The sequence below is a fragment of the Lagopus muta genome, chromosome 14, assembly GCF_023343835.1.
Source record: "Lagopus muta isolate bLagMut1 chromosome 14, bLagMut1 primary, whole genome shotgun sequence".
NCBI classification, from domain to species: domain Eukaryota; kingdom Metazoa; phylum Chordata; class Aves; order Galliformes; family Phasianidae; genus Lagopus; species Lagopus muta.
Window position 1 is genome coordinate 754,107 of NC_064446.1, and position 26,420 is coordinate 780,526.

Genomic DNA, 26,420 nt, shown 5'->3' on the forward strand with positions numbered 1-26,420 from the left:
CACCGGGCATCTGCTGCCCAGCCACCCACCTCACTCACCTGCAGGAGCTCCCGTTGCTGCACGCTGTCGGTACTTGTCCCGACAGAAGGGTGGCAGGGCAGTTACCTGTGGCACACGAGTCGTATTGTTCCACACAAACAAACTGCACGCACACCATGGCACAGCTCCACACGGTCCGGCTGCACGCACTGCAGTTCCCCCCCCCCGGCCACCCCGCACTGAAAGGAGCAGGGAACCAGCCCCACTGGTGCCGGCAGCCCCATGCCCACCCTCGCCCAGCACGGCCAGCAGCACAGCACCCTGCTGCAACGCTGCTGCCCGCAGCCCGGGCAGGTGGCACACAGGGACGGGGAGAAATAACAGAGCTGTGAATAATGACACAAAACATGCATTCATTTTATTCACAAAAACAGCCTGGATCGCTAAAACATTACAAACAGCATTTCAATTTAATGATGTAGAGAGCTGGAGACGGGGATTTGAACAGAAGAGAAATATCACTTTTCGTAACTGCTTCAGCACAGCTCCTGCAATATTGTTTTTATTTTGATTTTAACTTCGGTGAGTTTACAAAAATTGCTTCTAGGAGTAAACCATTGCGATGAGGAGTTTTTCCGTACGCGGTATCTCTTGTCCTATATTAATAAACTAACAATGACGATTTTTTTCCTTTTTTTTTTCTTTTTTTTTCCTTTTTAAAATTCTCCTTTTTTTTTGTTTTCGACGGCCGCCATTTTTGCAGCAATTGTTGCCTTCCATCCTTCATTCCAAACCTCTTGCTGGTTAAACGTGCGCAGGTGAATGGCGAGGAGAGGGGTACTACATCGCTTTAAACATAGTCTCATTTATAAACATGAAGTCGAGGCATTCTAGAAACTATCCACTCTATTGTATGACGGGAAAGAATCAAATAAAAGTATAAATGAGGGTGCAATTAAACAACTGTGCTAAATTACAGTAGTGCTTATTAGTAACTAGATTTTAAAAGGTTACTGTAAATTTACATTCCCTACACAAGTACTGCATCTTTCACACATAAACAACATCAACACCAAAACACAGAAAGAAACTGATTGTCCATACTCTGTCTATTAAGTCTTGGTACTTTACAGATCCATTGTTTTTTTCTTTTAATTATTTTATTTGAAAAGCAGTTAAATGTCTGACTAGGACTCGAAGATGTTAAACAAACGCAAAAAAAAAAAAAAAATTATAAAAACAGGAATGAAATTTGCGAGAAAATATTTTTGGTTCTAAAGAGACACAGGTGCATCCATTCATTTCAGCCAAAATCCCTTGCCTGAGACAACACAAGCAAGCAGTGACATTGCACTTGGATGACAGAGCTTTGGGATTCCCGTTCCTACTGAAACCATCTGAACGCAGCTCCTGTAGGAAGCATCACCTTCTGGAAAGGAAGAGAGAAGGGAGGGGCAGGACAGAGGGACAAGGCGTTAGGCGGGCGGCTGCCACCCCCGGCACGTGGGGCCGCCGGAGCGGGGGACGGGCACCCAGCCCTGCCCAGCCCCACAGCTCAGCCCCCCAAGGCTCAGAGTGGGGCTCCCGGCCAAGCGGCCGCAGTGGGGCCTCCACGCAGCCATCGCCCGCAGGGCCCCGCTGCCCACTGCCCGGGGCTCCCGCTGTAGAAAGCCCTCCCGAATGGCTCCCCGTGCCACGCAGGCACAGCCGCACCACCCCCCGCCTCCCCTCAGCCGTGCTGAGCGCCGCGGCCGGGCGGGCACGGACAGTCCTGGCCCCAGCGACCGGGCTCAGGAGCTGCTGGGGACGCCGACCCGTCCCAGGGGATTGCCCACCATCCCACAGAGCAGCCCCAGCACCGCCTGCCTCCATCGCGCCAGACGTGGGCAGGGATGAGAGCCGCCGATGTGGGCAGTCCCAAGCAGTGCCACTGCAGCCACCTCCAGGGAAGGGGGGCAGCTCTGTGGGGCAAAGGCCGCTGAGGAGAGCCCACCAAAGCCCCCTCCTTTCGTTTCCCTCACCCAAACGAGCACGGGATAGCAGTGGCCGGCACTGTCCCAAGGCTTGGCGGAGACGTCCCCTGTCCCAGCCCAGCCAAACCCTGCCTGGCCACGAGGAGCGAGCAGTGAGGAACCAGCAGGTTCTCCAACACCACCCGGGAGCTCCCTGAGCCCACACACTGCTGCACCAGAGGCAGACGGGTGCTGAGAGCCCCTCAGGTCCCTCGCATCGCAGCGGTTGTCACGATGGGGAGCACGGCACCATCACAGGGCCATGGCACCCTGCACTGCTGCAGCGCTGAGCCCAGCCCCGCTCCCTGGGACGAGCTGCTGTCCCTGCAAGCTGTAACCAAGCGTGTGAGGAACACAAGTGCCTCTGAGCCACAGGGCACGCAGACAGGCAAGGTCCAGCTCTTTGGATACCCCTAGTTCTAACTGCCCTGGGAGGTGTCTGAGACAGCTCTCCACTACCAAGGGGAGACGGACAAACAGCTCTAGTGCAGATACCCAAGGGCAGATCTTCCCTCATCCCTGCGATGTGACAACAACCATCACACCAGCGTTAGCAGGAGCACCACAGTCACCTCACCAAGGCTCTGCCAGATGGAGGACAGCTCTGCTGAGTAAGATCCCCACTGTCTGTGGCCTCCATGTGCCTACAGCTCATCAGAAGAGCCCATGGCTACTCGTCCGGGGCCATAGCGCTGCCAGGGGCTGGCTGGGCCCAGAGGAGCCCGGTGGGTGCAGGGTTGTGCTGCAAGACCTCGACCCGCCTGGCCGGCCCTACCGCCTCGTCCAGCAGCCTCTCCACCAGGACACCAGCAGCGACTGGTTCTGCAGGCTCTTTAGATGTGCAGATAAAGCTTAACGGCGGGATAGGGACTTAGCCTGATTTTTATGCTGCCATAAAGGTTTAATTCTATTTTTTTTACTGCTTGATTTTAGATCAATGTTTAATCACAGCTGCAGCCCCCGTCCGGGCTCTCTGAGGACACTGCTGCCCACAAGAGTGGCTGGCAGACGGAACGGCCCGGCAGGGTCACTGCAGGCTGCTCCTCTGCCACTCAGCTCTGGCACAGCCCCTGCAGCGGGATGACACCTCACTAAAGCCCTATGAATTTCCCAGCCCGACACCAGCACCGCTGTGTGCCAGCAGCCTGCTGGGAACCACGGCCCATGGCGCTGCCCACTGCCAGCTCCACAGGGCTGTGGGGCAGGCAGGGGACGGTGGCTCCATCACCACCAAGACGGGTGATGTGGGCTGAGACTTAACGACACAGGTGGTGCTGGGTCCCAGTGCTGCCATCCCAGCTGCACAGGGCTGCAATCTCATTCATCCCTCCCAAGGAAAAGGCCTGGCACAGGCTGACATCTTGACCATGGCTGCTGCAGGAGCACCTGCTCCAAAAATCAGACAGCTCAGCATCACCCACCCTCCTCAGCCTCAGCGGCCCTGCGCTCAGGAAGGATAGGACCATCCTCTCTGGGCCCCAGTGCTAGCAGACTAAAAGCTGCATCTGAGCAGCTCCAATCTCAGCCAGATGTAGAATGGGAAAACAAACCAGGGGAGTGAATGTTTCGTGGGCTCCCTGTACTATTTATTGTCCCCAAACCAGCACCACGCCGGCAGAAGGGAGCAGCTCCTCTGGCTGATGTGAGCTCTGATTCTATTGACCCGCTTTAGGACTCTTCTGAAGAGATGAACTTTTTTTTCCTTTCTCCCTTTTTCCAGATCACTGACTCAGCAAATTAGAACAAGAATATAATTTAGCAATACAGCGGTTTTTGAAAGACACAGTCCCCCTCTCCTCATCCCCACCGCCCAAATAGATTTTTTTTTTCCCCTTCACGATTCATTCAGAGCTGATGCTAATTGAAAACGTGGGACGTGGTTAAGGAAACAGTGGGTTATCTCTTTGGGAAGAGCAGAGCACAGGCCGTGCCCTCGTGCCAGGACACACGATCCAGCCGATGTCAGGGTGACTTCTGCCCTCCGCCAGCAGCAGCAGGAGGACAGGGAAGCACAGCAGATGGCTGGATGGGCCACCACAAAGATCACACAGTACGATGGAGGATCTGCAGAGGGGCCTCGACACAGCACAGCCCAGCGCTCCAAGCCCTCACCCACATCGCCCTCACTAGAGGACCATGTGCCTGCCGGCCATGCATGGCTCAGGGCAAATTCCAGCCCATCCCATGACCCAGCCCACCTGCTGTTCCTGCAGTCCCCACGCCAGCAATGTGCCTGCCCTGGCTCACAGCAAGGCAGCCCCCAGCCCGCTGGGTCATCAGCAGCTCCAGGGCCAGCAGTGCTGTGATGGCACAGTCCCTGCGGCCGCAAAGCATCGCCCTGCAGAGTGTGGGTGCGGCACGTGCAGGGAATCACACTCAGCACAACGCCCAGAGCAGGGCTGCATCCCCCACCACAACAGCCATCCAGAACACACGCACTCCAGGAGGCACCTCAGTGAACCCCCTGGGATGCTCAAAACAGCGCTGCCCCAGCGCAGCCACAGCGCCGCGTGCCAAATCTGCTCTGCAGCCAAACACAGGGCTCCCTGCTACCACGTGCAACGAAGCTGTGAACTAAAGGACCGGGCCCCCGGCCCACAAACACGGCTTCACACCCCTACCGCCTGCAGGTCTGTCCTACAGCCGCCCCTGCCACCCTCTGGCCCGTCACCAGGTCAGGAGCTGCTGCCTGGCGTGGGAGCCGCGCCACTGCACCACAATGCTGCTCCAACGCTGACAAAAGGCCCCCGTCACTGGGCATCCCCAGCCCTCAACCAGCACATCGAGGGGACAGGGACAGGGGCGCTGGGCAGTGTACGCAATTCGTGGTGAGAACTGATAATGGAAAAGAAAAAAAGTAGGAAGTACCAGGTGTTTTATTATCTAGGGCAAGATCCGAACCCAGGAGAGCTGCCCGAGGAAGGGTTAGGGTGCCTGACAGGGGCCGGTTACCTCCAGTGCTGCAGAAGGCTTCTTTTTGAGTTCTTCACATTTTCGGAATTTGCAAATCTGGTGGCCAGTTTTGCGATTCCTACAACTGCTGCACTGCTCGCAGTTTATCCGTCTTCGGCAGGGCGGGCACATGCCACATCTTTTCCGTTTCTTTTTCCCCGAATTGATGGCAGATGCCAATTCATTCTGCATTGGATACTCTGCCAAGCCAGCCATATGGAGCGCGCTCTCTGCCAGAAACACGCCAGCAGGGGTCATAATGAAAAGGCCTGGGTTGATGGGAAAAGCCCCCAGGTAAGGAAAATCAGAGGGGCTGTTCATTGTCTCTGCAGCTGAGACTGCCTCCATATCAGAGATACCAGTCCCATGGTCGCTTGCTAGAGGAATATGCTCTTGTACCACTCTTTTGAGCATTTCTGTCGACTGAGCAAACTGTTGTAGGGCATTCTGTCCTTCTGAGGAGATTTCTGCCACCCTGTCTAATTTGCTCAGCATACTAGAGATGTTTTTGTGCTTTGAGGTAGAATTACTTTTATCCACAGTTGCTTCGTTGCCATTAGTTAAGGGGTTGCCTTTCTCTGAATGTTCGCTTACCGAGCTGCTGCTACCAAAGGTGGAATAGTGGGAGAGCGGACGGGACTTCTTAAGACTTTTGTTCAAAGGTTCACTTATTATTCCACTTTTGTTCCTCCTTTCGGAGCTGACGGGGGGATGAGAGTCATCTTGGTTATTTTTTTCCGTCTCTGGCTTGTTCCCAGTGTCTTGATGGGAGCCCGAATTCGACATGGTGCACGGAGCGGAACAACAAAACCAAACCAAAGGAAAGCACCCCAAAGCCCGAGCGGAAGCCCCCCGAAGCCCTTCTGGCAGCACCGACACAGCGGCCACCGGACAAAGCTCACACGGGAGCGCTCATGAACGGGGCGGGTCCTCCAGGCTCGGCCGCAAAGGTCTTCAGCACAGCTTCAGTGCAGAGACATACTCCGCGGCTCTGATACAAAACATACGGCTCTGGAAGTAGAAAATAAAAGAGAGTTAGTCCTGGCAAGAGCAAACGAGCTTTTCAAAGCAGCTCTTCCTCCCCCTGCAATGAAACTCTCAGTGCCACGAACAAAGAAACTCCAGGGAACGGACTTCGGTGGAGATCCGTTCCGCTGCTCTCTAAAAGGGTCGCCATCCAGACAGAGATCGGGGGGCACAAAGGGCCGGCAGCAATGTCACCGCTCTGCTGAAGGGCTCCCAGCGCTGCCTCTCCTCCCCCGGGGCCCAGAGCCCCACAGCAGTCACGGGGCTCCCGTCCTGCTCTGCTCCAGCAACACGCAGCCCTGCAGGGCCGGTGACTGATGCAGGACGGAGCTGGTGCGTGGCACGCTGCCCGTGGCTCTGCTCACCATCCCCCGGGGCCCTCGTCCCCAGGGCAGCGCTCACACCGGCACCAGGAAGGGGAAGGGAGGCGAGCTGCAGCGTGCACCTCCTGCCCACCCAGCGGTGCCGTGCCCCACATCCCCTGCCCACACATCACTGCAGGGAGGTGACGAGAGAGCTCCCTCGGCACAGATCCCCGCAGTGCCGCAGCCCTGGGGGGTGAGGGGCAGCTGGGCCCCGGCGTGGCCGCCAACACTTGTTGTGAAATTCCTCCTCCTCCCCTCCCGAGCACGCACGCATGCACGCACACACAGGCACTGCCAGAGTAATCAGGCTTTAGAGAAAAGCTCCAGGGCTTAGCGGAGCAGGAACCCGCGTCCCCACCCCAACAGTGGCTGGGGGAGGGCAGCGCTGGAGGGGCCCCTCGCCGGTCCCACCAACCTGGGGAGGGCCGGGCACGGGTAGGCAGCGTTCCTGCAGCCCCCTGCAGCAGCCCCAGGCACACAGAGCTCGGTGGGACCCCACGACCCTCGGCACAGCCTGGCGGTGCCCGCACTGTGCCACAGCCCAGGGCGCTGCCTACAGACGAGCCCAGCAGCAGAGCCGTTGGATGCAGACGGGGGCGAGGTGCCTGTGCCAAACATCACATTACTGGAACAGGAAGACAGCCCATCTCACCCCGACGCAGGAGACAGCTCGCCTGCGGAGAAAAACACCCCCACCCTCGCACTAAAACCGCTTGCTTCAGCTGCTGTGGGATTTAAGATGCAGCGCGGATCGATGCAGGACTCGGGTTCCAGCCCGCAGCTCTCCGATTCACGTGGGAGGGAGGGAGGGCTGCGGCGCAGGACAGCCTGCCCTTCCCGGCCGGCGGCCACGTGGGCAGCGCCGCAGCACAGCCAGGCCGGGCAGCAAGAGGAGGGCGGCGAGGCCGCAGGGTGCCAGGCAGCAGCAGGCCTGGGCAGCTCCTGCGGCGCTGGGATGGGTCACACCTCAATGACAAAAGCTGCGGGTGCCGGGGCCAGGAGGGGAGCGCGGCAGGAAAAGCATCTAACGGGAGGATGTGAGATAAAGCAGCCCGGCGGCATTATCTCACGCCCGCCTGCGACCGCCTTTCCTGCGGCCCTTCTCCTCTTCCGCCCCTCGCAGCGGTGGCCCCGCTTGCCCCGCAGCCCGGCCCTGGCACAGAGCAAAGGAGACGGGACTGTTGGCCTGCAGAGCAGAGCCTGCCGGGCCTCGGATTGTGGCACCACGCGCCCAGGCTGGGACGATAGGCCGGGGGTCCCCAGCCCCACTCGCAGCAGTGCAGAGTGCCGGCGCTGCATGGAGCGCACACGCAGGGCTCGCCCCCAGCACTGCTGCCCAATGCCCCCCGAACATCCCTGGGCTGGCGGCAATGTGCTCACTGCTGTGCGACACGGTCCCGCCCCCAGCTCTGCGTGCACATGGCCAGGCATGGCTGCCCGGCAGGGATCTGCAGCTGCGAGCCCCGCGCCGATCAGCCCCGGATTTACCGGCCTGCCAAGCTCACGCTCCCGCCCTGTGTAATCTGGTGGAGCCTGAGCCGCGGCTGATATCGCTCAGACACCTTCTGGGGCTCTTTGCTTAGCTCCCGCCCTTAAACCTCCACCACGTGCCACCAGCCTCGCTGCCGAGCTGTGCCGCAGGACAGTGGGAGCATCCCCCGCCCCACACAGCACAGGCCTCAGCCCCACACCAAGGACGGCAGGCGGGCGGCGCAGCAGGCAGAGCGCTGGGTGCAGGCTGTCTCCCAGCTGGAGCGGTCACTGCCGCGATGCCCCTGGGCCTGCCTCCCCCCGCCGCGCTCCTGGCAGCCCTGCGCCTTCGCGCCGTCCTTGTGCAACACGTGCTGCAGTCTCCACCTCCACCACTTATTTCCAAGGGCACATCTTCCCCTGCAGTCGGCTGCAACGGCCGGCCCCCTGCATCTGCCCGCAGCAGGAACCCGCTCCCCGGTCCCACCCGACGATGCAAAGCGGGTCCCCTCCACACTGCAGCACCGCCGACCCACGCAGCACCCAGCTGCCCGCGCCGGGCCCTGCACCGCACAATCCCGCCATTGTGCCGCGGCTGCACCGCCAGCTCCCGCCATCTGTGCCCGCCTGGCGCTGCCTCGCCCCGGGGTGCCAACGGGCAGAGCCCCCCCGGCATCGCCCGCAGCACGGCCGCGCTGCCCCGGCCCCACATCTCTAATTGCCAGAGGAGGGGGGGGGAAGGAATTAATTATCTTAATCCCGTCTTTACGGCTGACCCCAGGAAAGGCACAGCGGGCTCCCCCCTGCCCCGGCCCCCTTCCTGGCCCCCATCCCTTGGGGAAGGCGCCGGGCGGCGTCAGCTGGGTCCCTGTCAGAAGGTGCTTAGCTGCGGCGTGGCATTAAGCAGCATGTGATGCGCCCGCGCACCCAGGCCTGCGCCGCACAGCTTAGGCTGGAGGCCTGCCAGGGCTCAAGGGGACCCACCAAGGGCGGGAGGGCCCCCAGCCCCCAGCACAGCGCGCGGGGCAGCCTCGAACACGACAGGAGCTGCCCCGACACCAGCGCTGCCCTCCTGGGAGTGGCAACCCCTGCCACCGCCTCTGCCTTCCGCGGGCTTCGCCCCAAAGAACCCAAACTCTGCAGACCAGGCACCCGCTGCCTCCACCCCAGCCTCGTGCCGGGAGCGCTCCAGCTCCAAAACTCAGAAGCAAAACCGTGGGCACTGTGGCCCCAGGTTGCAGGAAGCATTCATCTGAGAGAGGCGCGGAGCTTAGTGGAAATGATGGACGGCGATTTCCAGCCCCCTGCGCTATTTCACTGTCTGCTGCCTAGCATTACTGGAAAGCAATCAGCTCCTTCAGATGTAAAAACTCTTGTCTTTAAAAATAACTTCTGCTTTCCTTTAATTTCAAATAAATCAATCTGCTCCCGTAAGAGCCACTGTTCGTTCAGCCATGCACAGACACGAACGTAAAGAGAGAAAAATAGAAGAAAAGCCGAAGCCGAGGTGCTCCCAGGCTCGAGAGACAAAGGGACAAAAATTAAAAGTTCAGCTCTTTAAATTCCGGGAGCGCGGCTCCCTCCCCATTGTGTGCTGCTTGGTGGGCACCGGGGCCCGCCATTGTCTGGCCGGCAGAGGTGGAGCAGACGGACGACGGAAGGGAAACCAGCGTCTTTTCAGCCTCTAAAAAGGAGGCACTACGTGGCTGTAATTGTGTCCACCGCAGGGTTTTTGTCCCCGCTTCCTCCCCCTCGCCCCTCCCCACGCCATGGAGGCACGGCCAGCCGCCCGGCACAGCCCCCGCCTCCCAGCGACGCGCCGGGACACGCAGACAGACAGCTGGACAGACAGATAGGCGGACCCCAATGCGCTGTGGCCAGCCCTAACCAGGGCCCTTGTCACTGATCTGGCCTGGAGGAACAGGATCCACCAAGTCCCCAGCAGCAGGGTAGAGCTGGGCACAGGGACGAAGACCATGGCGCTGCCACCTACGGGCATGCGGGGAAACCAAAGGGAGCCAAGGGATGAGGGGAGAAGTCAAGGCACAGGGCTGAACGTCCCCGCAGGACATCCATCCAGGGGGTTTCTAATGGTACCCAGTAACAGGCACAGGTACCACCAGGGTACCACAAGGGTCTTCTTCACCTCTTTGTTTGCTAGTCATTTCTGTCAACCCAACAGACCACAAGTTCTGCTCTTCCCATTCATCTTCCCAAAAACTGATCCAGCCAGAAGCTCCACTCATGGGCGCACCAAGTCACCGCCACCCCCCTTTAGTTTGTCAAGGCACCAGGAGAGGACGCAGAAGTTTGCCGTGGTTTTGGGCAGTGCTGTAGGTGCAGGTGATGCAGCCAGCGCCGGGGCAGGTCACCAGATGGGCACATCCACAGAGGTGGTTCATCTCCAGAACATCCTTACAGGGCCAGCTGCGGCAGCCACTCCGCTACCAAGGTGGCACAGGGGGACGCTAAGAAGCCAACTCCTGAATTAAAAAAGCTATGGAAGATTAAATCCAGCATCTGGAATTAGCCCTGAAAGCAGATGGCGCAGCATCATGGCGCACGGAGTGGCTTCCACCAGCCTCCTCCTTGAAAACAGTTTCCCTCCGTCCACAGTACCTCCCACGAGCAGCTCGCAGTTCACACGCGTTCTGCCCAGCCAGGGATGGGCGCTGGGTCACGCCGCCTCCGTGCCCGTGTCCAGCTCTGTGTGCAGAAGGCAATGCCACCTCCCTGCTGGCTCCTACCTTGCACAGATGCACTCAGACCAAGAGCGAAGCGCCCTGGCTTTCCAAGGAGCCTTTGACTGTTGCACCAAGCAGACAACCATGCCACCAGCACCTCCATGCCGCTAACAGGAGCCCCGTCCGTGTGATGCCAGCAGCAGCTCTGTCTCCTCCCTGCCGTGATCCAGGACCCAACCTGCCCCGGCACGTGGCCACTGCCACAGGGACCCCTGGGGCTGCCCGATGCTGCCTGGCTGGGGAGCGTGGCTCCGTCCTGCCTTTGAGGTGCGGTAGTTATGGATTATGGAGCCTTAAATGTCAGACTACCAGGCGCTCCCTCAAAATCCACTTATCTCCGCTGCCACTTGGAAGGGCCAGAGCAGGGCGGTTATGGAGATAACGCGATTTGAAACGTCCATCCGAGTGTTTCAGGGCTCCATTTGCCCTGTGGACAACTCCGGGCGACTCCTCCCCCTCCTCTGCTCGCGCAGCTGCTGCCTGGGGACGCAGTGAAGGCGAGCGTGGCCACGGCCGGCCCTGCAGCCTGGGGACAGCGGGGGCTGGCAGCGTCACCTCCCCCAGCGCGCTTCCCGCACGGCTCATCCATCCCCCTGTGCCAAAGCTGCGCCGTTCACTGCCCAAATCCGAAAACGACTGTAACTAAAACCTACCAGATTGAGACTCGGGAAGGCCCCCCCCGCCTCCCCCACCTCCCTCCAAATGGGATTGAACAGATCTGTGTTTGCAAGAGCCGATCTCGCAGCCAAGCAGCATCTGACATTCACGCGCCATGGCACGGCTCTGCTGGGGAGCGCTTCCATGCTCGCCCACTCCTCAGCGCCGTCCCCCACCCGCGGCCACAGGAGGAGGCACGGCTCTGAGCCGGTGCTGGAGAGCAGCTCATAAACCCACCAAGTCCCACATAATGCCGTGAGGTGCTGCGAACACCAGTCGGCATCCACCCTGCAGGGACAGCAGACACGGCGCACCCTGGAGACGTGGTCCCAGCCCAGCAGAACCACCTTCCACTGCAAAGCCCCCAGACTCTCCTGGAGGGAAACCTCCAGCCCGTCAGGTTGCCAAGGGAGGTGACTGATGGCATTTTGGGGCTTCAGCACTCAGGGGCTGGGCTGCCCGATGCCACAGGAAGGGCACTGGGGACATTTGCTGCCCGCTGAGCATTGGCACATCCCAGCAAACAGAAGACGCCGAGCCCATGGCTGCAGAACCCTGGGACAAGAGCACAGCTCCACAGCAGGCACTGCTACCCAAGCACCGTGCACCGCCAGGGCGTCTGAGCAGAACTGGCAGCATGTCTCAAAGGAAGGGACTTGGCCCCTTCACGTGGGAGGGGACACAAGCGAACCAAAGGAGGTTTGGCAGACACACAGCCCTCCCATGTGCCAGCAATGCTGCTGGGACCCCCACCAAGCTGCCCCATGCGGCCCCGGCACCCAGCAGGAGCACTGAGCACTGCAGAGGAACCCCTGCCCAAGGAGACCCCTGCAGCCCTGAGCTGTGTGAATCACCATGGCTAACAGATGGGCCGATTAAAGCATAAATTACGTGGGGTATAACTGATAAGCAGGTCACAGAGAGACTGATCAGCAGCAGCAAAGCTTCTAGAAGTTAATTAAAAACAAAGTTGTAGGCACAGCAGCCCAGGAGTATTTGTTGGTGAAGAGCCCCAGACCCACCAGCACCACCTCCCCAAGCAGCCCCAGCACCAAGCAGGCCCTGCATCACCCTGTAATCCCATGAGAGCACAGCACACACTAAGGGATGCTCAGGACCCTGCATCCCGCTCCCCAGAGCTGCAGCACCACCCAAACGCAGGGACCCAGCACAGAAGGATGGGAGCAGCAAGGGCGTGAATCAGCCAGTCACCCTCTGCAGGCCGATGAGGACGTTGGCACAAGAGGGGACCTGGGAGCATCTCAGCTGCCCACACCAAAACCACCCCCAAGGGGCGGGCTGCCGCGCTGACAGCAGTGACACGTGCCATCACCCCAAAGGCAGCCCTGCGCAGCACACATGGGCTGCTGAAGGAATTGCTGTAGCACCAGGAAGGCGGCTGCGCTGTCGGGAAGCAGCCGGGGTCCACAAATGGCAGCTATTGACAGATGTCTAATAGGACGCAGAATAATCCCGTCTTCCTCTGGGAGGATTCGGGTCGCCCTTGCCCTCACTGGGGGCTTATCCATTGTCTGGATCTGCTTGTGGTTGTTATTTTTGGTCAGCACCATGTTTCACTTGGCCACGCTTGCATAAGGAAAATAGGAAGAAGAAGGAGAAAGAAGAGGAAGGCTTGATGGCCAGGGCGGGGTGGGCACAGCGCCGCTCTGGGTCCACAGCCCCAGCTCAGCACAGGGGCTGCCCTGAGCCTCCGGGCTCTGCACCCAGACCCACAGCAGGGCTTAGGGGGCCAGGGGAGCGCAGGAACTGCCGGGACATAGGAATGAGCTGCGCCCCAAGACTCAGTGCTTCTCGGCACCTACGCAGCTGCCTCGGCAGCAACATGCAGCACGGCCCCGCTCGCTGGGAAGGCACAGCACTCCTCTTCTTTGTGCGTCGGGCTCGCTTTCCAACGCCACACGTTCTGCCTGCAAAGCACTAAGACAATGAAAGGCTCCCTCCCCGCTCAGTGGGCTCTCACTCCTCCCGCCCCGCTTCCTGCAAGAGATCGAGGGCACACTGCACAAAACCGACTCTCCCGAGCCCTGCCTGTGCTCAGTGCCACTTGTCATTCAAGCAACCCCGTGGCCTTTAAGCTGCCAAGGTACCAGAGCTGCTCCGGAATCGGAGTTAGCTCAGCTTCTGCCCTGGAGCAAGGAATCTGAAACACTGCCACTGGAAACGAAACAGAGCATCCATCATTTTTCTTGCCAGGAATATATCCAGCCTAAAAAGAAATACTGCCTGCTAAACAGCCAGCAACAAAAGCCCTCGATTTCACCAGCAAAGCTGAGCCCAACATCGGTCATTTCCACGCAGCTCCCGACTGCCCGCCCCCAGCAGCGGGATTAAAAACCACCCGAACCAAAAGGAGCAGCAAGGTGAGGGCTGGGGGGGCACGGAGCTGCGGGAGGAGAGCAGTGGGCCGGGGGGAACGGCAGGCCCCAGCCAGGACGCTTCGACACAAACTTGGTGGCTGGGAAGAGAGGACACAGGTGGCAGAGCCAGCGCTGGAGGGGACGAGTGCTGCCTGGCTGAGGCACAGAAGCACCCAATGACTTCCTACAGTGAGCCCCGCTGCAGGGGGCAGCCCCCAAAGCCCCCACGCCCAGCTCACGAGCCACCTCCAGCCGGCAGCTGTCACCCTGCGCTCCCTGTCCCCTCCCCGGGAAAGGAGCCGTGCATTCCCAGCCAGGCCCAGCCCCCAGCACAGGCACGCCAACCTAAATATCTGCAAGAGGCTCTCCCCTTCATGGGAACAGCCACTATACGCAGAGTTCACATGCCCCAGCAATGCCTGATTAAACTCCCAAACTCCCAGGGAATACCCCTGAGGCTGTCTGAAGATAAGCTAGAAACTAGACCGCTCTCAGGAAACATAGGAACTGGGAAAGAGCAATCGCATTTTTTTACATCTACAATAATGCAGATCAAACCCCGGTCGGGCAGCAGGCGGTCGCTTGAGCTCGGGAGCTTCCACGCCACCTGTGTGCTCACAGGGTGCCCCAGTGCTGGGGTGAAGCAGGTTGGAGAGCCTAAGCAGGCACCTCAGGACGCCAGCCTGAGCCAAGCCACCGCTGTGTCCCCACTGCCACCAGCCCAGCCCCAAAGCGGTCACAATGTCAGCCTGGGGTCAGGGAAAGCACAGCAGTACAGCACGTGACACCATGGGTAAGTTGGAGCATCACAGGAGAAGCAGCAAGGAGATGACAGCTAGGTAAGGTTGCCCAAGGGCCTCCTCCCTGTATACCTGCTGCAGAGTGTAGAGCACCCAGCTCCTTGTTCCTCGCGGAGCAGAGCCACAAAGCTTTCTCACCACAACTGCAAACAGCAATCAATGGCACTGAGAACCTCCAGTGTGAGTGAGAGCAGCCAGCTCCCGGCTGCCTGCTGCTGGGCTCTGGGAACAGCAGTGGGAGAAGGGAAAACCTCGCAGCCATGACACCAATGGGGTGAGGGGGGCTCATTCAGGACTCCCGTTCTTCCATCCATCCCTCCATCCCCACGTTGCAAGCACCAGGACCATGACTGCACACAGACTGGAGGTACACCTGCACCATCAGCACACTGTGCTCTGGGATGGGGGAACACCAAGCTCCACCAGCTTGCACCGCTGACGAGTGCATGGAATGAGCCTCACGTCAAGCTCTCCGCTGGAGGGGTGTCCACCAGCTCCCCTGGTGCCTGATGCTTACTGAACCCAAGACAAAGGGTTTCTCCTTTCTTTCTAGCTTGCCAAGACAGGATGGAAAAACAGCAGTCCTAGGCAAGAGGATGGGAAAAGTAATTGGGAAAACACCTCCCAGAATGTTCCTGGATATAGTGGAACAACAGCAAGAGGCTGTTCCAAGGAACCCAGCGTCTGTCTGTGATCAGGTAGGGCTACGGTTAGATAGATTTTCACTGGGATCCCACATTGTGCCTCATCAGGAAAGTGGGATGGGATGGCCTCAGAGATGGAGCCGTGGCCACCCGAGTGCAGGGTGGAAGGAGCAAAGGCACAGCACAGCGTGCCTGTGTGCACGAGGCGTGGGGCTGGGCGAGCTGCGGGATGCACGGCATGAAGCGGGGTGGGGAGCAGGGGATGAGCTGCTCACAGGAGGTACAGAATAGACAAGAAGGAGGAGAGCTGCAGACCCACGCCGTCAGCACGAGGGAAAGATGGCGAGGGATGGAAGGAGCTCGAGACAGTTAGCTTATTGAACAGGAGCTGTGATTTGAGATGATTACAGAGCGCGAGTGCCCTTCTGGAGAGAAAGTGCCGAGCCCTGAGCAGCTCTTCACCCAAAGGAGAGCAGCGTGGCAGAGCCAGTGGCTGGCAGGAGAGGCAGACAGACCCAAAAGCTCCACAGGGCCTCCAGCAGCACGGACAATCGGCCCAGAATGCACTTCCAGGGGCTCTGGAGCTGTGCTCAGACTGAAGGGGCCCAGCTGGGAGAATTGCCCAGGCAGTACCGTGGGGCTTCCACCCATATCCAGAGGGTAAGGAGTCCTGGCCCCAAGCTCCAGGGGTCCACAGCCACAGCAGCAGCTCGGTGTGGCCGTGAGAGCTTCTGCCTGCTCGCCCTTCCCTGCTGGTTGATTGCAGCTGGACGTGTTTGCCACAGCCACAGCCTGCCATGGCGCACTGCTGTGCCCACAGTGGGCTCAGGGTCCCTGCAGAACACCCGCCCTCAGCCATGAGAAGGGGACGATCCCACACGTGCCCTCTCCCGCTGCCCACAGCCACCTCCATCCTACAGGAGGGAATTTCCTGGTCTTCTGCTTAGCCAACGCAGGCTCGCTGCGAGAACCTTGGTGAAGGATGCTGGGCACGCATGGCGGAAGGCACTTTTCCATTCCAGGCCTTCACAAAGACCCATCCTGCCTTCTTTCCTCCTTCACTCCTTTCTGACACATCTGACATCCAGGTGAAGGGCAGATAACGTTCCTGGTGCAGCAGGCAGCCCCGTGCTGGGATTTGGGGCTGTGGGCTCAGGCTGTTTCTGGCGGAGCAGTGCAAGTCCCCAGCGCAGCCCCCAAGGTGCAGGGCTCACTGAGCTCTCCTTGGGCTCACAGGGCTGCTCGGCTGCCCAGCTCCTCCAGCACAGGGCTGGGCCCTAATGGTGCCATGTGCTGCCCACCCCAAGCCCTGCCCTGGCCCCCACGCAGCCCCAAGGACAAAGGCAGACATCTCCCCCACCAGCTGCCCCCACGGCTAAGCCCAGGGGCACAGCTCCTGCTCCGGCCCTGAGCCGCGCTGGCCTTGTCCCCGCTGTCCCCATCCCCTCGCCTGGCCCTGCTGACCCCAGACAGGGTCGGGGTTCTCTATGGAAAGCCTTGCAGAGCAACCCCAAAACAGCGACCCGCTCCTCCAGCGCAGCTCTGCACCATCCTGCTGCTCTCCGGCAGTGACAGCTCTGCCTTTATGCTTTAACAGATTTTAGGGACTTGGACTCCCTCACGGAGATTTGTGCCCGTGGGTATTTTCAGAGGGGAAATATATACGTAAAAAAAAATGAACAACAGAACCTGGGCACACAGCAGAGCTCCTGCGATTTCCATATCAGCTGCTGTACATGCACAGGGCATGGAAAAATCCTTTGGAAATTTCTGTTAGAAAAAAAGGGAGAACCAACACAACACTGAGCTAGCTGGACACAGCATGCCAGGAGGGGCTGACAGAGCTGTTACGGTCTATTGGGCCAATAATCCACAAACTAAGACGGATTTATTGTACATGGCAGATCGTAACAGCTCCAAAGAAACCATCACTGTCTCCTGTGCTTAAAATTCACTTTCTTTTGAAAAAAGGGCCAAAATATGGCTTTACAAGATAAGATGCGTGGTCGTACCATCCTGTGACAGACAGAAGCCTGGGCAAACACTTATATGTTTTTATATATATAAATAAATAAGGTATCTGCTCCTCCAAAGCCAGCAGTGCTGCATTATTGGCTTGGCGCACGGTCGCTACCACTGGATTACCAGGCTAGGTTTCACCTCTGCTAGCAAGCGGGATTTGCAAGGGCATTGTTTCCACCACCACACTGGCACCAAGCACACGGGAAGATAACGAGAGTGCTGGGCTTCATGGGATGGGGGCACGCAGGGCTGGGGGCCCTCAGGAGGAAGAAGGCACGAGTGCCCCAAGAGCGACGCTGTGCCAGGGCACACCGGCACAGTGCTGAGCTCGGGCTGGGACCGTGCAAGAAATAAGGCTGGGAAGGAACGCCGGAGCCTGTGGCGCCTTCTGCGGCTCTGCTCATGGGCACCTGCGTGGCCCTGCACAGGAGCCCGAGCCGCGCGGAGGAGCGGGGTGAGACCAAGCCTGCAGTAATTGCGGCGTCTGTTCGAATCGCTCCAGCGCTGGAAATCACGCTGGGCCCGGATGAAAGCTTACAGTGCGGATGATCATATCAGACTGGGATAAAAGAGGATAAGCTAACAGGTTTAGTGCACAGCTTGTCTGAGTTGGTGCTGCCGCGGAGGGAGGAGAGGAGGCTCCTGCTGACCCGGGGTCCCGGCGCATCGCCCGGCACAAAGCACTGCGGGCAAAGCCGCAGCAGCGCCCAGCCAGCATCCCTCAGTGGGGCGGCACCTGGGGGAGGGCACAGCATCAACGGGGCAGGTGATGCCATTCCTCTCTCAGCAAGGCTCACCGGGCCATCCACCCCGACCCTGAGCAGGGGTTATGAGCCACCGCCAGCCCCCCACGGCCCCGGGTCCTCAGCACAGGTTGTCCTCAGCAGCCGGGGAGCGCGGTGTGGGCAGCTGCGCTCTGAGCGGCGCTGCCACGGGGGCACACGGGGACGGCCACCAGCTCCCTGTGCCAGCACAGCAGGCAAGGACGGGCCGGGGGGTGGCGAGATCTGGGGCAGGGACAGGCAGCAGGGAGGTGGGGGCTGGCTGCTGGGGCGGGGAGGGAGCGAAGGCGGGGGGCTCGGACTGCTTCCCGCACCGCAGAGGGAGTTTAGCCGAGTAATTAGAGCAGGAGGCTGTGAGTCAGCAAACGATGCGTAACCTCGCCGATGTTGACAATGAGGCGAAAGATGGCAGTTTCGACTGAGAGCTCCCGATGAAAGGGCATATTTATATATGCAAGAATCAGAAACTCCGAACAATTGCATGGCTGGTGACCCGCTCTGCAAAACACGCTGCTCTACAATGACTGTCCGGCTGCCAAATATTTGACGGCTTTAAAAATAATTGGAAATAGAGACGTGTTTGCAGCCTAAACCTAAAGGAACAGGGGAGAGGGAGGAGGGACCGGGCCGGTCTCAAAAACAACGACAGACGTCGGGAAGACGCCCGCCAGCCTCTCCTCCAGCATCCAAGGCCGCAGCGAGCTGCTTAGCGCTCGGCTGGGGCTGACCTTGACAACGCCGCACTTCAGATGCCCCAGAGAGAAGAGCCGGCCGCCGCCGAGATCCTCCCCGCACAACTGCCACGCTGCTGGATTTATATCGAGGGCGAGCGCCGGCCTGGAAGCAAATCCCGGCCGCAGCCGGACTCGTCCCTCCCCGGGGCCGCAGTCGGAGGCGGCAGCGCAGGTAGGGAACGCTCCTCCCCCACGGCGCAGCAGCAGCAGCCCCGACGAGGAGAGTTTAATTAACCCTGGAAAGCAATCGTTAACCATCCAGCGCGGGGAATCGATGCGGAAGGGGCGGCCCGCCTCGGAAGCCCATCTGCTTTGGGGGGGGCGCGCCCGCCACCCACCTGCCCGCGCCTCCCCGCGGTGCCCCGCGCCTCCCGGCCGGGCCGCGTGCGAGCGAGCGGCGGCCCCAGGCACCAGCAGCCCTGCGCTGCCCCTCGCCTCTCTAATCTCTCTTCCCGTAAAGCCCCAGGTCTCTGCGCCACGTGATTTCCTACGAGCCGCAGCCCTCGTTCCAAACGCCACCTCTCCGGCTGCCGCGCGGCCCCGCAGCTCCGGCGCAGGCGAAGCCCCACGGCTGCCGCGCCCCACAGTGACACAGTGACGGGGACGTGGGGTGAGCCGGGAGCCCGGGCGCCAAGCTGGGCAAACGCCTTCCCCATGGGAGCCGAAGATGGGGGATGCTGCTGCTCCCCACCCCGTGGCCGCTCTGAACCAACCCCACCTGAAACAGCACGGGTGTGAGGGGGGTCACAGGGATTTGCTTGAATCATCAAACTGTGTTTAGAGGGGTGACATTTTTTGCTGATAAAATCGCAGCCTCTTCCTCCTACTGCCCTTGGAGGCATTTTTTCTCCAGCCCAAGCACAGCAGGGCGCAGCTGGGCAGGGACAGTAACCCCAGAGCCGTGCAAGCCCCAACAGCCCATCATCACTGTGCCGGGAGCAGGGCAGGCAGCCCCAGTGCTCCCAAGTCCTGCCCATGCCATGGCCATGCTGCATCCCCAGCAAAGGGAGATGCGGGGCTGCTGGCACTGTGGCACGGGATGCCTGATCCCGTCACAAATACAACGGATCGACACCACCTGGACACCAGACGCAAGCAAGGTCTCCACGCAGGCAGAGCACAACATCCCTGGGGTCTGTGCCACCATCTCCCACCCCAGTGCCCCTCCACGCCACCCCGACCACATCCTGCAGGGACACAGCACGGCGAAGACCCAGGGCTGGGCACAGACCCCTGGAGCTTCCCAGCAGGCGGGGACGGCACAGCGCAGCGCTGGCACCACAAAGTCCTGCCCCTGCCCTCCCACTCCCTGGGGGCAGCAGGGTGCGCTCAGCCGCTCTGCTCCCATGCGCTGCCGTGAGAAGCAGGGTGGCAGATGGGTCCCTGGGACAGCCGTGCCCGGTGGGATGAGAGGTGACTCGCACAGAGCTCGTGCCCCACACTGCCACCCAGCCGGGAATGCTCATCCCTGATGCCACTCACGTTAGCGAGCTGTCCCTGTGCCAGCCCGATGACACGGTGCAGGAGGTGGCGCTCAGAGGGGAAATGGCCGCGCTTCACCCTCCAACTTTCCACTTGCTACAACGCCTGTTCCTCTCCCAGCTGGCAGGAGAACGGCTCTGGGCAGGGAACGGCCTGGCCCCCGAGGAAGGGGGGGACCCCGTGTTCCCCACTCTGACAGCAGCAGCACCGCCAGCACCATGGGCTGGTACCCAGAAATGCAACAAGAGTGCTGCTGGCATGCTTGGCTGGTGCTGGTAGGAGGCAGAAGTTCTGGAAGCCCATGGACTCCCCCTGCCAGGGGCATCTCTGCACCTCAGGGAGCACCAAGGCACACCCAGATATGGGGTTTCTGAGCCCTGCGCAGTGTGACCAGTACCATCCTGCAGAGCTTGGCCTGCACATAGCAGGGGGCTCACACCACTGTGTGCATGCCACGTACATCCCACCTCCTCTGGTACAGGAGGGGCTCAGCAGCAGTGGGACGGTGGGTCTGACCCCAGCTCCTGGAGGACAGGAGTTATGGCAGCTGCAGAGCACACTCCTGCTTTCTGCAAATCAGGGCCATGATGCACAGCCCATACAGAGGCGTGAAGGCTGCCAGGATGTGCAGAGCTCTGCTTCCCTCCCAGAGGACACCACAAACCTGGGAGATGGGTCCCAGCTCCAGGAGAGGATTCCACTCAGCCCTGAGCCAGAAATGAAAACACCTAATGGGTGGAGAAGGAAGCAGGGTGAGGATGCACCAGGGACACTGTCTGGCCCTCTTGCTGCTCTGGGCATGGCTGGGAGCCAACCCCGCTTCCCATCCTGCACCTGAGGATCCCTCCAGCACCCCAAGAACAGATGACCCGATGTCCTCCCAAAGACTCCCAGCACCTCACAGCCCCCCATTGAGGCACGCATGCTTGCAGCACGGTGGGACACAGCTTCATCTGACGGACGCTCAGCACGCAGCTGAGATCCCAGGTCCCAGATAATCCCTAGAGCTCTGCAGGGAGCCCCAGGCCCATCTGCGGGATGAGGCTTGGGGCACAGAGAGTCTGACACACGGGAGAGCTGCGGCCGGGGGGGGGGGGGTGATTTGCTCCCACCTCCTCAGCTGCTCCGAGTATTTTCCAGCCTTCCCTGTCGAGTTCACGTCCTTTCAGATTAGCTGCCGCAGCCACGGCCTCGCAGCGAGTGTCAGGTACTGCCAGCGTTCGGCTGCTCGCAATTACCGGGCGTTCAGCACAGGGACAGCAGCCCAGATGCTTCCACCCGCAGGAGCCCCCAGCACTCCCACACCTGGGGCTCCCAGCACCCCGGGCCACGTGCCCCCAGCCCTCCCCATCCACCCCCACCCCTCCTGCCACGACCTCCCCTCCGACAGCGCGCTGACTGCTGCCTGCGAATCCTTAATCTTCACGGTGCATCAGCATGGGGAAAAAACAGCTTTTTTTTTTTTTTTTTTACAGTCTTAATCTTTACCTGGGGTCATATTTACTAATCCTCCCACTAATCCCCCCACACCTTCACAAATAAAAGGGCCCATCCTGGCCAGGCTGTGCGCCCTGGAGAGGTGCAGGCACAGAGGGGGAGCAGTGATCTGCACCCACCGACCTGCACCCACTGAACCACTGTGCCGCATTCAAGGTGACTCTGCTTTTCCCATTAAAATGGCTAATGAGCACTTTTAAAGGCTCTTTATTTAAGGAAACAAAACCTGACGGTGGAGAGGAGAGAAGCACGAAGCGTTGGGTGGATCTGGACGCATGGATGGATGGAGGCAAACCTCCAGCTCTCATCCCAACCCCTGGGAGCTCAGACAGCGAGAGGAAAGGATGACGATCTGCCTCATGGGAAGGGAGGACCCGAGGGAAGGCCGACGACCAACTGAGACCCTGGGAGCAGCCTGCCTGCACCTCCACCACAGCGCCCAGCCCCGGGGGCAGCTCAGCCCAGCTCAGTCCAGTCCCTTCTCAGCCCCTTCCTCCATCACGCCTCTGCTAAAGGCCAGGCCCAAACATTGCTCGGTTGCTCTCTTTGCAAAGTATTTCGACACCTACGTGATAAAACAAACTCATCAATAGAAACGCCCTGACGGCTGGCTTTCCCCTTCCTTCCTTCCTCCTCCGCACGCATACCCAGCTGCTCGCTTTGGAAGCGTCCATGTGCGAACACACAGCTTCTCCCGAGCCAAACGGCGTCAGCCTGGCACGGCGCGCCGCGCTGGCGCAGTGCTGCAGGCAGCGGGAGGGGAGCTCTGGGGCCGGGCAGCAGCCAGGTGCCGCCCAGCCGCGGGGACGGAGCCGAGCCGGGGACGGGGGGGCTGGGGTCGGTCGGGCTTCATCCTGACACCCCCTGGATGCCGGCAGCGGCAGCGCGTGTCCCTGCGCCTCAGTTTCCCCACACGCACCACCCCATCCTCAGCCCCGGGCTCGGCCTCTCCGCCCTCCTGGCCGAGCCCTTCCCCACGCAGGCAGCAGCGGGGCCCCCCCGCCATCGCCATCGCGCCCCACGACGCGACTGTAACTCGCAGTGGCAGCGTGGCCCTCCCGCTGGTGCAGCAGCACACGCTCGGCCGCGGCCGGCACCTCGCTGGAATTTGCGAGCTGTCCTGACGCATTACAGCGCGGACGCCTCGCGTTGGCTCCCACCCCCCCGCCACGCCAGCCCCCCCGGCCGGCTCCGCAGCTGTCCCCGGGGCCGCGGATCCCACGGGCAGAGGGACGCGAGGCCGTTCCCAAAACCTCCCCCTCCTCATCTCCCGCGTCGATTTTCCTGCCCCGGCTTTAAATAGCAACTTCAGCCGAGCCGGAGCGCTGACAGACTCCCACTGCCTCCTCCCGCGGCGCGGCGCAGCACCTCCCCGTGCAGCCCCCACCCGGCGCCGGGCCCCACCGCACTGCCAGGAGCCGTGCCCCCTGCCCCCTGCCCCTGCCCCCCTCCTGGCAGCCGCGGGGTGAGCCTTGATGTCATGAGCAGCTCCGCACAGGTCGGTGTCAGCGCAGGTGCGGAGCTGAGCGGGGCGCCTCGCAGGGCCGGACCCCGCGGGAGCAGCACAGCTGCACCCCGTGCCCACCCGCACCTCCCCCAGCAAGGGACACCGCTGTGCCCTGGGCTGGGCCCCGCCGCTGGTACCGCGGAGCCTACGGGAGCCCCTTCCCATAGCACCTATCGGCCCCCACCCCATGGCTGCCCCACGCCACGCCGTGCCCTGCGCCGTGCCCGCGCGGCGGGATGCTCGTGGGAGGGGGAACGGGAGCGGCGGGCTGGGGAGGAGTGTGAAGGAACGCCTCCTGCGTGCTCTGTCCGGAGCCAGTGAACGAGGCCATATTTGAAATGCTTCGCATACCTCCGGCCATCAGATTAGCGAGATGAAGAAGGTAAAGCAGAGGGCAAGGCGAGCGCTCCCGGGGCCAGCCATCCTCGGCCACGCTCACAGGGTATGGAACTGGGGGAAAAGTCCCAGCAGCGGCACACGTGGAGCCCGGCACGGCACGGGGACAGCAGGGACGGCGCCGGTGTGGGGGACAGCACAGTGCCAGGCACTGACCACGGCCCAGGGCTCGGGGGTGGGACCACGCCAAACTGCACACAGCTCCATCGCTCACCCTCACCGCGAACCCAAAGCTTCACCCGAGCACAGCACCGTGGGAGCTCCCACAGCTCTGCTCCACGTGCTGTCCCAGCACCAAACGTTCTTGAGCTCCTCAGACCAGAGAGCAGGAACACAGGGGACAGCCTGTGGGACAGCCAGCCCGGGGCCAGGGCGGTGAACCGACAGCAGCCAGGCTGCCAACACTCAGCTGCCCAAGTTGCACGCTCTGGGCTCAGGGCTGGACTACAGAAAGCTCTTCTCATAGAGCCTGATGGAAAATGAGTCACAAAGGCCCGAGGGCAGGCCGAGCAGAAATACATGAGAACTGGTGACCCCGGGACGCACTGGACACCAAGAGACCACCTGGGGTCAGAATGGATGGAGCTGCTCGGGCACAGATTAAGACTCTTGAAAGGAAAACTGTGGGAGATGGATATTGCCCAGACATCTCTACAAAGAGCTGGAGTGGAGACAAGAACTCAAGGCAGGATTGCAAAGGCAAAAACGAACCATCCATCACGCCACGCTCCCAGGCAAAGCCAGGGCTGCCCTCACACAGCTGCCAAGTGCCAGGACACCAAGCGGTGCTGCGGGACAGCACTGGGCGCTGGGGCTGAGCACCCCAACCCATGCACCGAGGCACCCACGCCGTGCCCTGGCCTGCACCATGCCCAGGACACAGCCAGCACCAAGCTGACACAGTGCTGAACCTGTCTGATGGTTCCCACCGTGCCCACGGCCGCAGGTGCCCTGACATCTCAAGAGCAGAGCGTGGAGCGGCACGGCAGCAGCACACTGCCCAGGACAGTGCCTCCTCCTGGGCTCAGCTCCTCCACCACCACTGAACAGCGACGTTGTGCAGCATGGTGCCCATGGAATACCCACGCTGTGATCCCTGGAGAACCGTATCACACCGTCAGACAGGGATGGAGACAGCGACCCAAGCCCTGTCACGGTTCTCACCTCTCCAAGCTGGGGCACCACGAGCATCGCACTACACCTCTTTGCCATCAGCTGCAGGGACGAGGCCAACATGAAACCCCACAGCTGGGCCAGCTCCCCACAGCATCAGGACATGGAGGCGATGGTTCTGCATTCCGCCAGCACTAAGGATGCCCAAGCTCAGACCAAGAGAGACCCTCTGGTACACATGATACCATCTGAGCAAGAGGAAACAGAGTCATGCTCCCAAATCCTACAGCAGGACCACAGACCAAGTGCCAAGACTCAGCACACAGATCCAGCAGGGCTGTTATCTCGATCCCTTTCCCACCTCACAACTTTGCTTGCATGGGTGCCCCATAAAGGCTCCCATAAAGGCTCCCCCAGCAGCCAGCCCCGAGGGGTCCGCAGCACCTGGCTGGGGCAGCAGGATGGGGGGCTGCCAGCAGGCCACCAACTCCTGGGGGTGGCACATCGCCCTGCACCTACCAGCAGCACCTCCATGACTGGAGATGCCAGCAGGGCACCCAGGGGAGCGACAGCCCCGCAGAGCAGCAGGCAGCCAGGGCAGCAGGACGGCCTTTGTGCTGGCTCTCGAAAAACCAGTGACCTTAAAAATCCTTTTATTCATCTAATAACAGGCTGCCACCCGTGCACGGTGACGACTGCCATCCCAGGCTGCACAGTGCCCTCCACCTGCTTCCAAGCCACGGGGAAAGGCGAGCTGGGACAGAACCACCCCAGCACAGAGCTGCAGCACAGCACAGCCCTGCGGCATCCCTAAGGGAGGGGGCACAGGGCAAGGTGAGGGCATCACTGCCACGAGCGCAGCGATGCAGGCAGACCCATAGGTGCCCTTCACCCCCACCTGCAGACACCCGACGCTCCCCCATCATCAGTGGGATCTCAGCTCATCCTCGGCCACCCACATGGGTCACCCTGTGCTCTCCAAGGTCCCACACCTGACCTCTTCCCCCCCGGCCTCACAGCTGCCCCATCACACCTCCCCACCCACCGACCTGTGCCCACAGGCTGCGGGGCTGGCAGCTGGGACCCCCCCCCAGCCGGGGCCATGAGGAGCCCCTGAGTGGCCCCTGAGCTCCCAGGAGTCAAAGTTGAGTCAGGGGAAAAGGAAAGAGAAAAAAAAAAAAAACAAACCTTTTCAGTGCAATATTTTAGTTGAGCAACAGAGCATGAGTAAAGGACGGAGGCTTTTCGTGGTCTGGTGAGTCTAAGCTATGAGCTGAAAGTTTAACTATTAATACACTTAATCAAGAGGTTGTTCCTACACCCGGGGTTTGGGAAAACAAACGCACCACCGGAGCAGCAGAGGAGAGGCGGTGGGAGATGGGGCCGGGGCAGCCCCACACGGCCCCACTGCAAAGCTCCCAGCAGGACACGGGGCTGCGTCCGGTCCGGCCCTGCTGTGGGACAGCAGCTGGCAGGGACAGGGCCACGGCAATGTGAGCAGCACGTGGGGCTGTGCGGGACGGAGCCCAGCGCTGAGCTGCACGCAGGGGAGAAGAGACGGCCCGGGAGAGGGCCGTGCCGGAGGCACCCAGCATCCCCACGGCCGGGACATCAGCGAGCGGCACTCTGCAGCCCGGGGCTGCCCACGGGTGCCGAGCCCATGCAGCCTCACACACCTCCTCTGCCCCCCACCCTCCGTCACGGGACTGGACGTGGGAGCACCGCACCCACCGACCCCCTCCGCAGGCTCCGAACCCCCCCGAGCAGCACCACGCTGCCCGCATCCCCGCCACGAACCAAGGACGGCCCGGCTCAGCGCCTAGCACGCCTCCAATGTTTCCCACGGAGGCGGTGCGATGC

General features: G+C 60.9%; 1 protein-coding gene across 3 annotated transcripts in view; it reads right to left on the reverse strand.

Annotated features, from left to right (window-relative positions):
- Window positions 1–372: 372 nt before the first annotated feature.
- The window catches only part of CXXC5 (CXXC finger protein 5), a 28,366-nt gene continuing 2,318 nt past the window's right edge, over window positions 373–26,420 (reverse strand). For 2 of the 3 annotated variants that reach the window (XM_048960700.1, XM_048960699.1), the window contains exons 2-3: window positions 4,944–5,954; window positions 373–1,408 (exon numbers count right to left, since the gene is read on the reverse strand). In XM_048960700.1, the coding sequence (XP_048816657.1) occupies window positions 1,364–1,408; window positions 4,944–5,729 (831 nt within the window). In that variant the 5' untranslated portion in view covers window positions 5,730–5,954 and the 3' untranslated portion in view covers window positions 373–1,363. Of the gene's footprint in view, window positions 1,409–4,859; window positions 5,955–26,420 lie in introns of those variants that run through there. The other variant, XR_007379826.1, reaches the window with a different exon arrangement.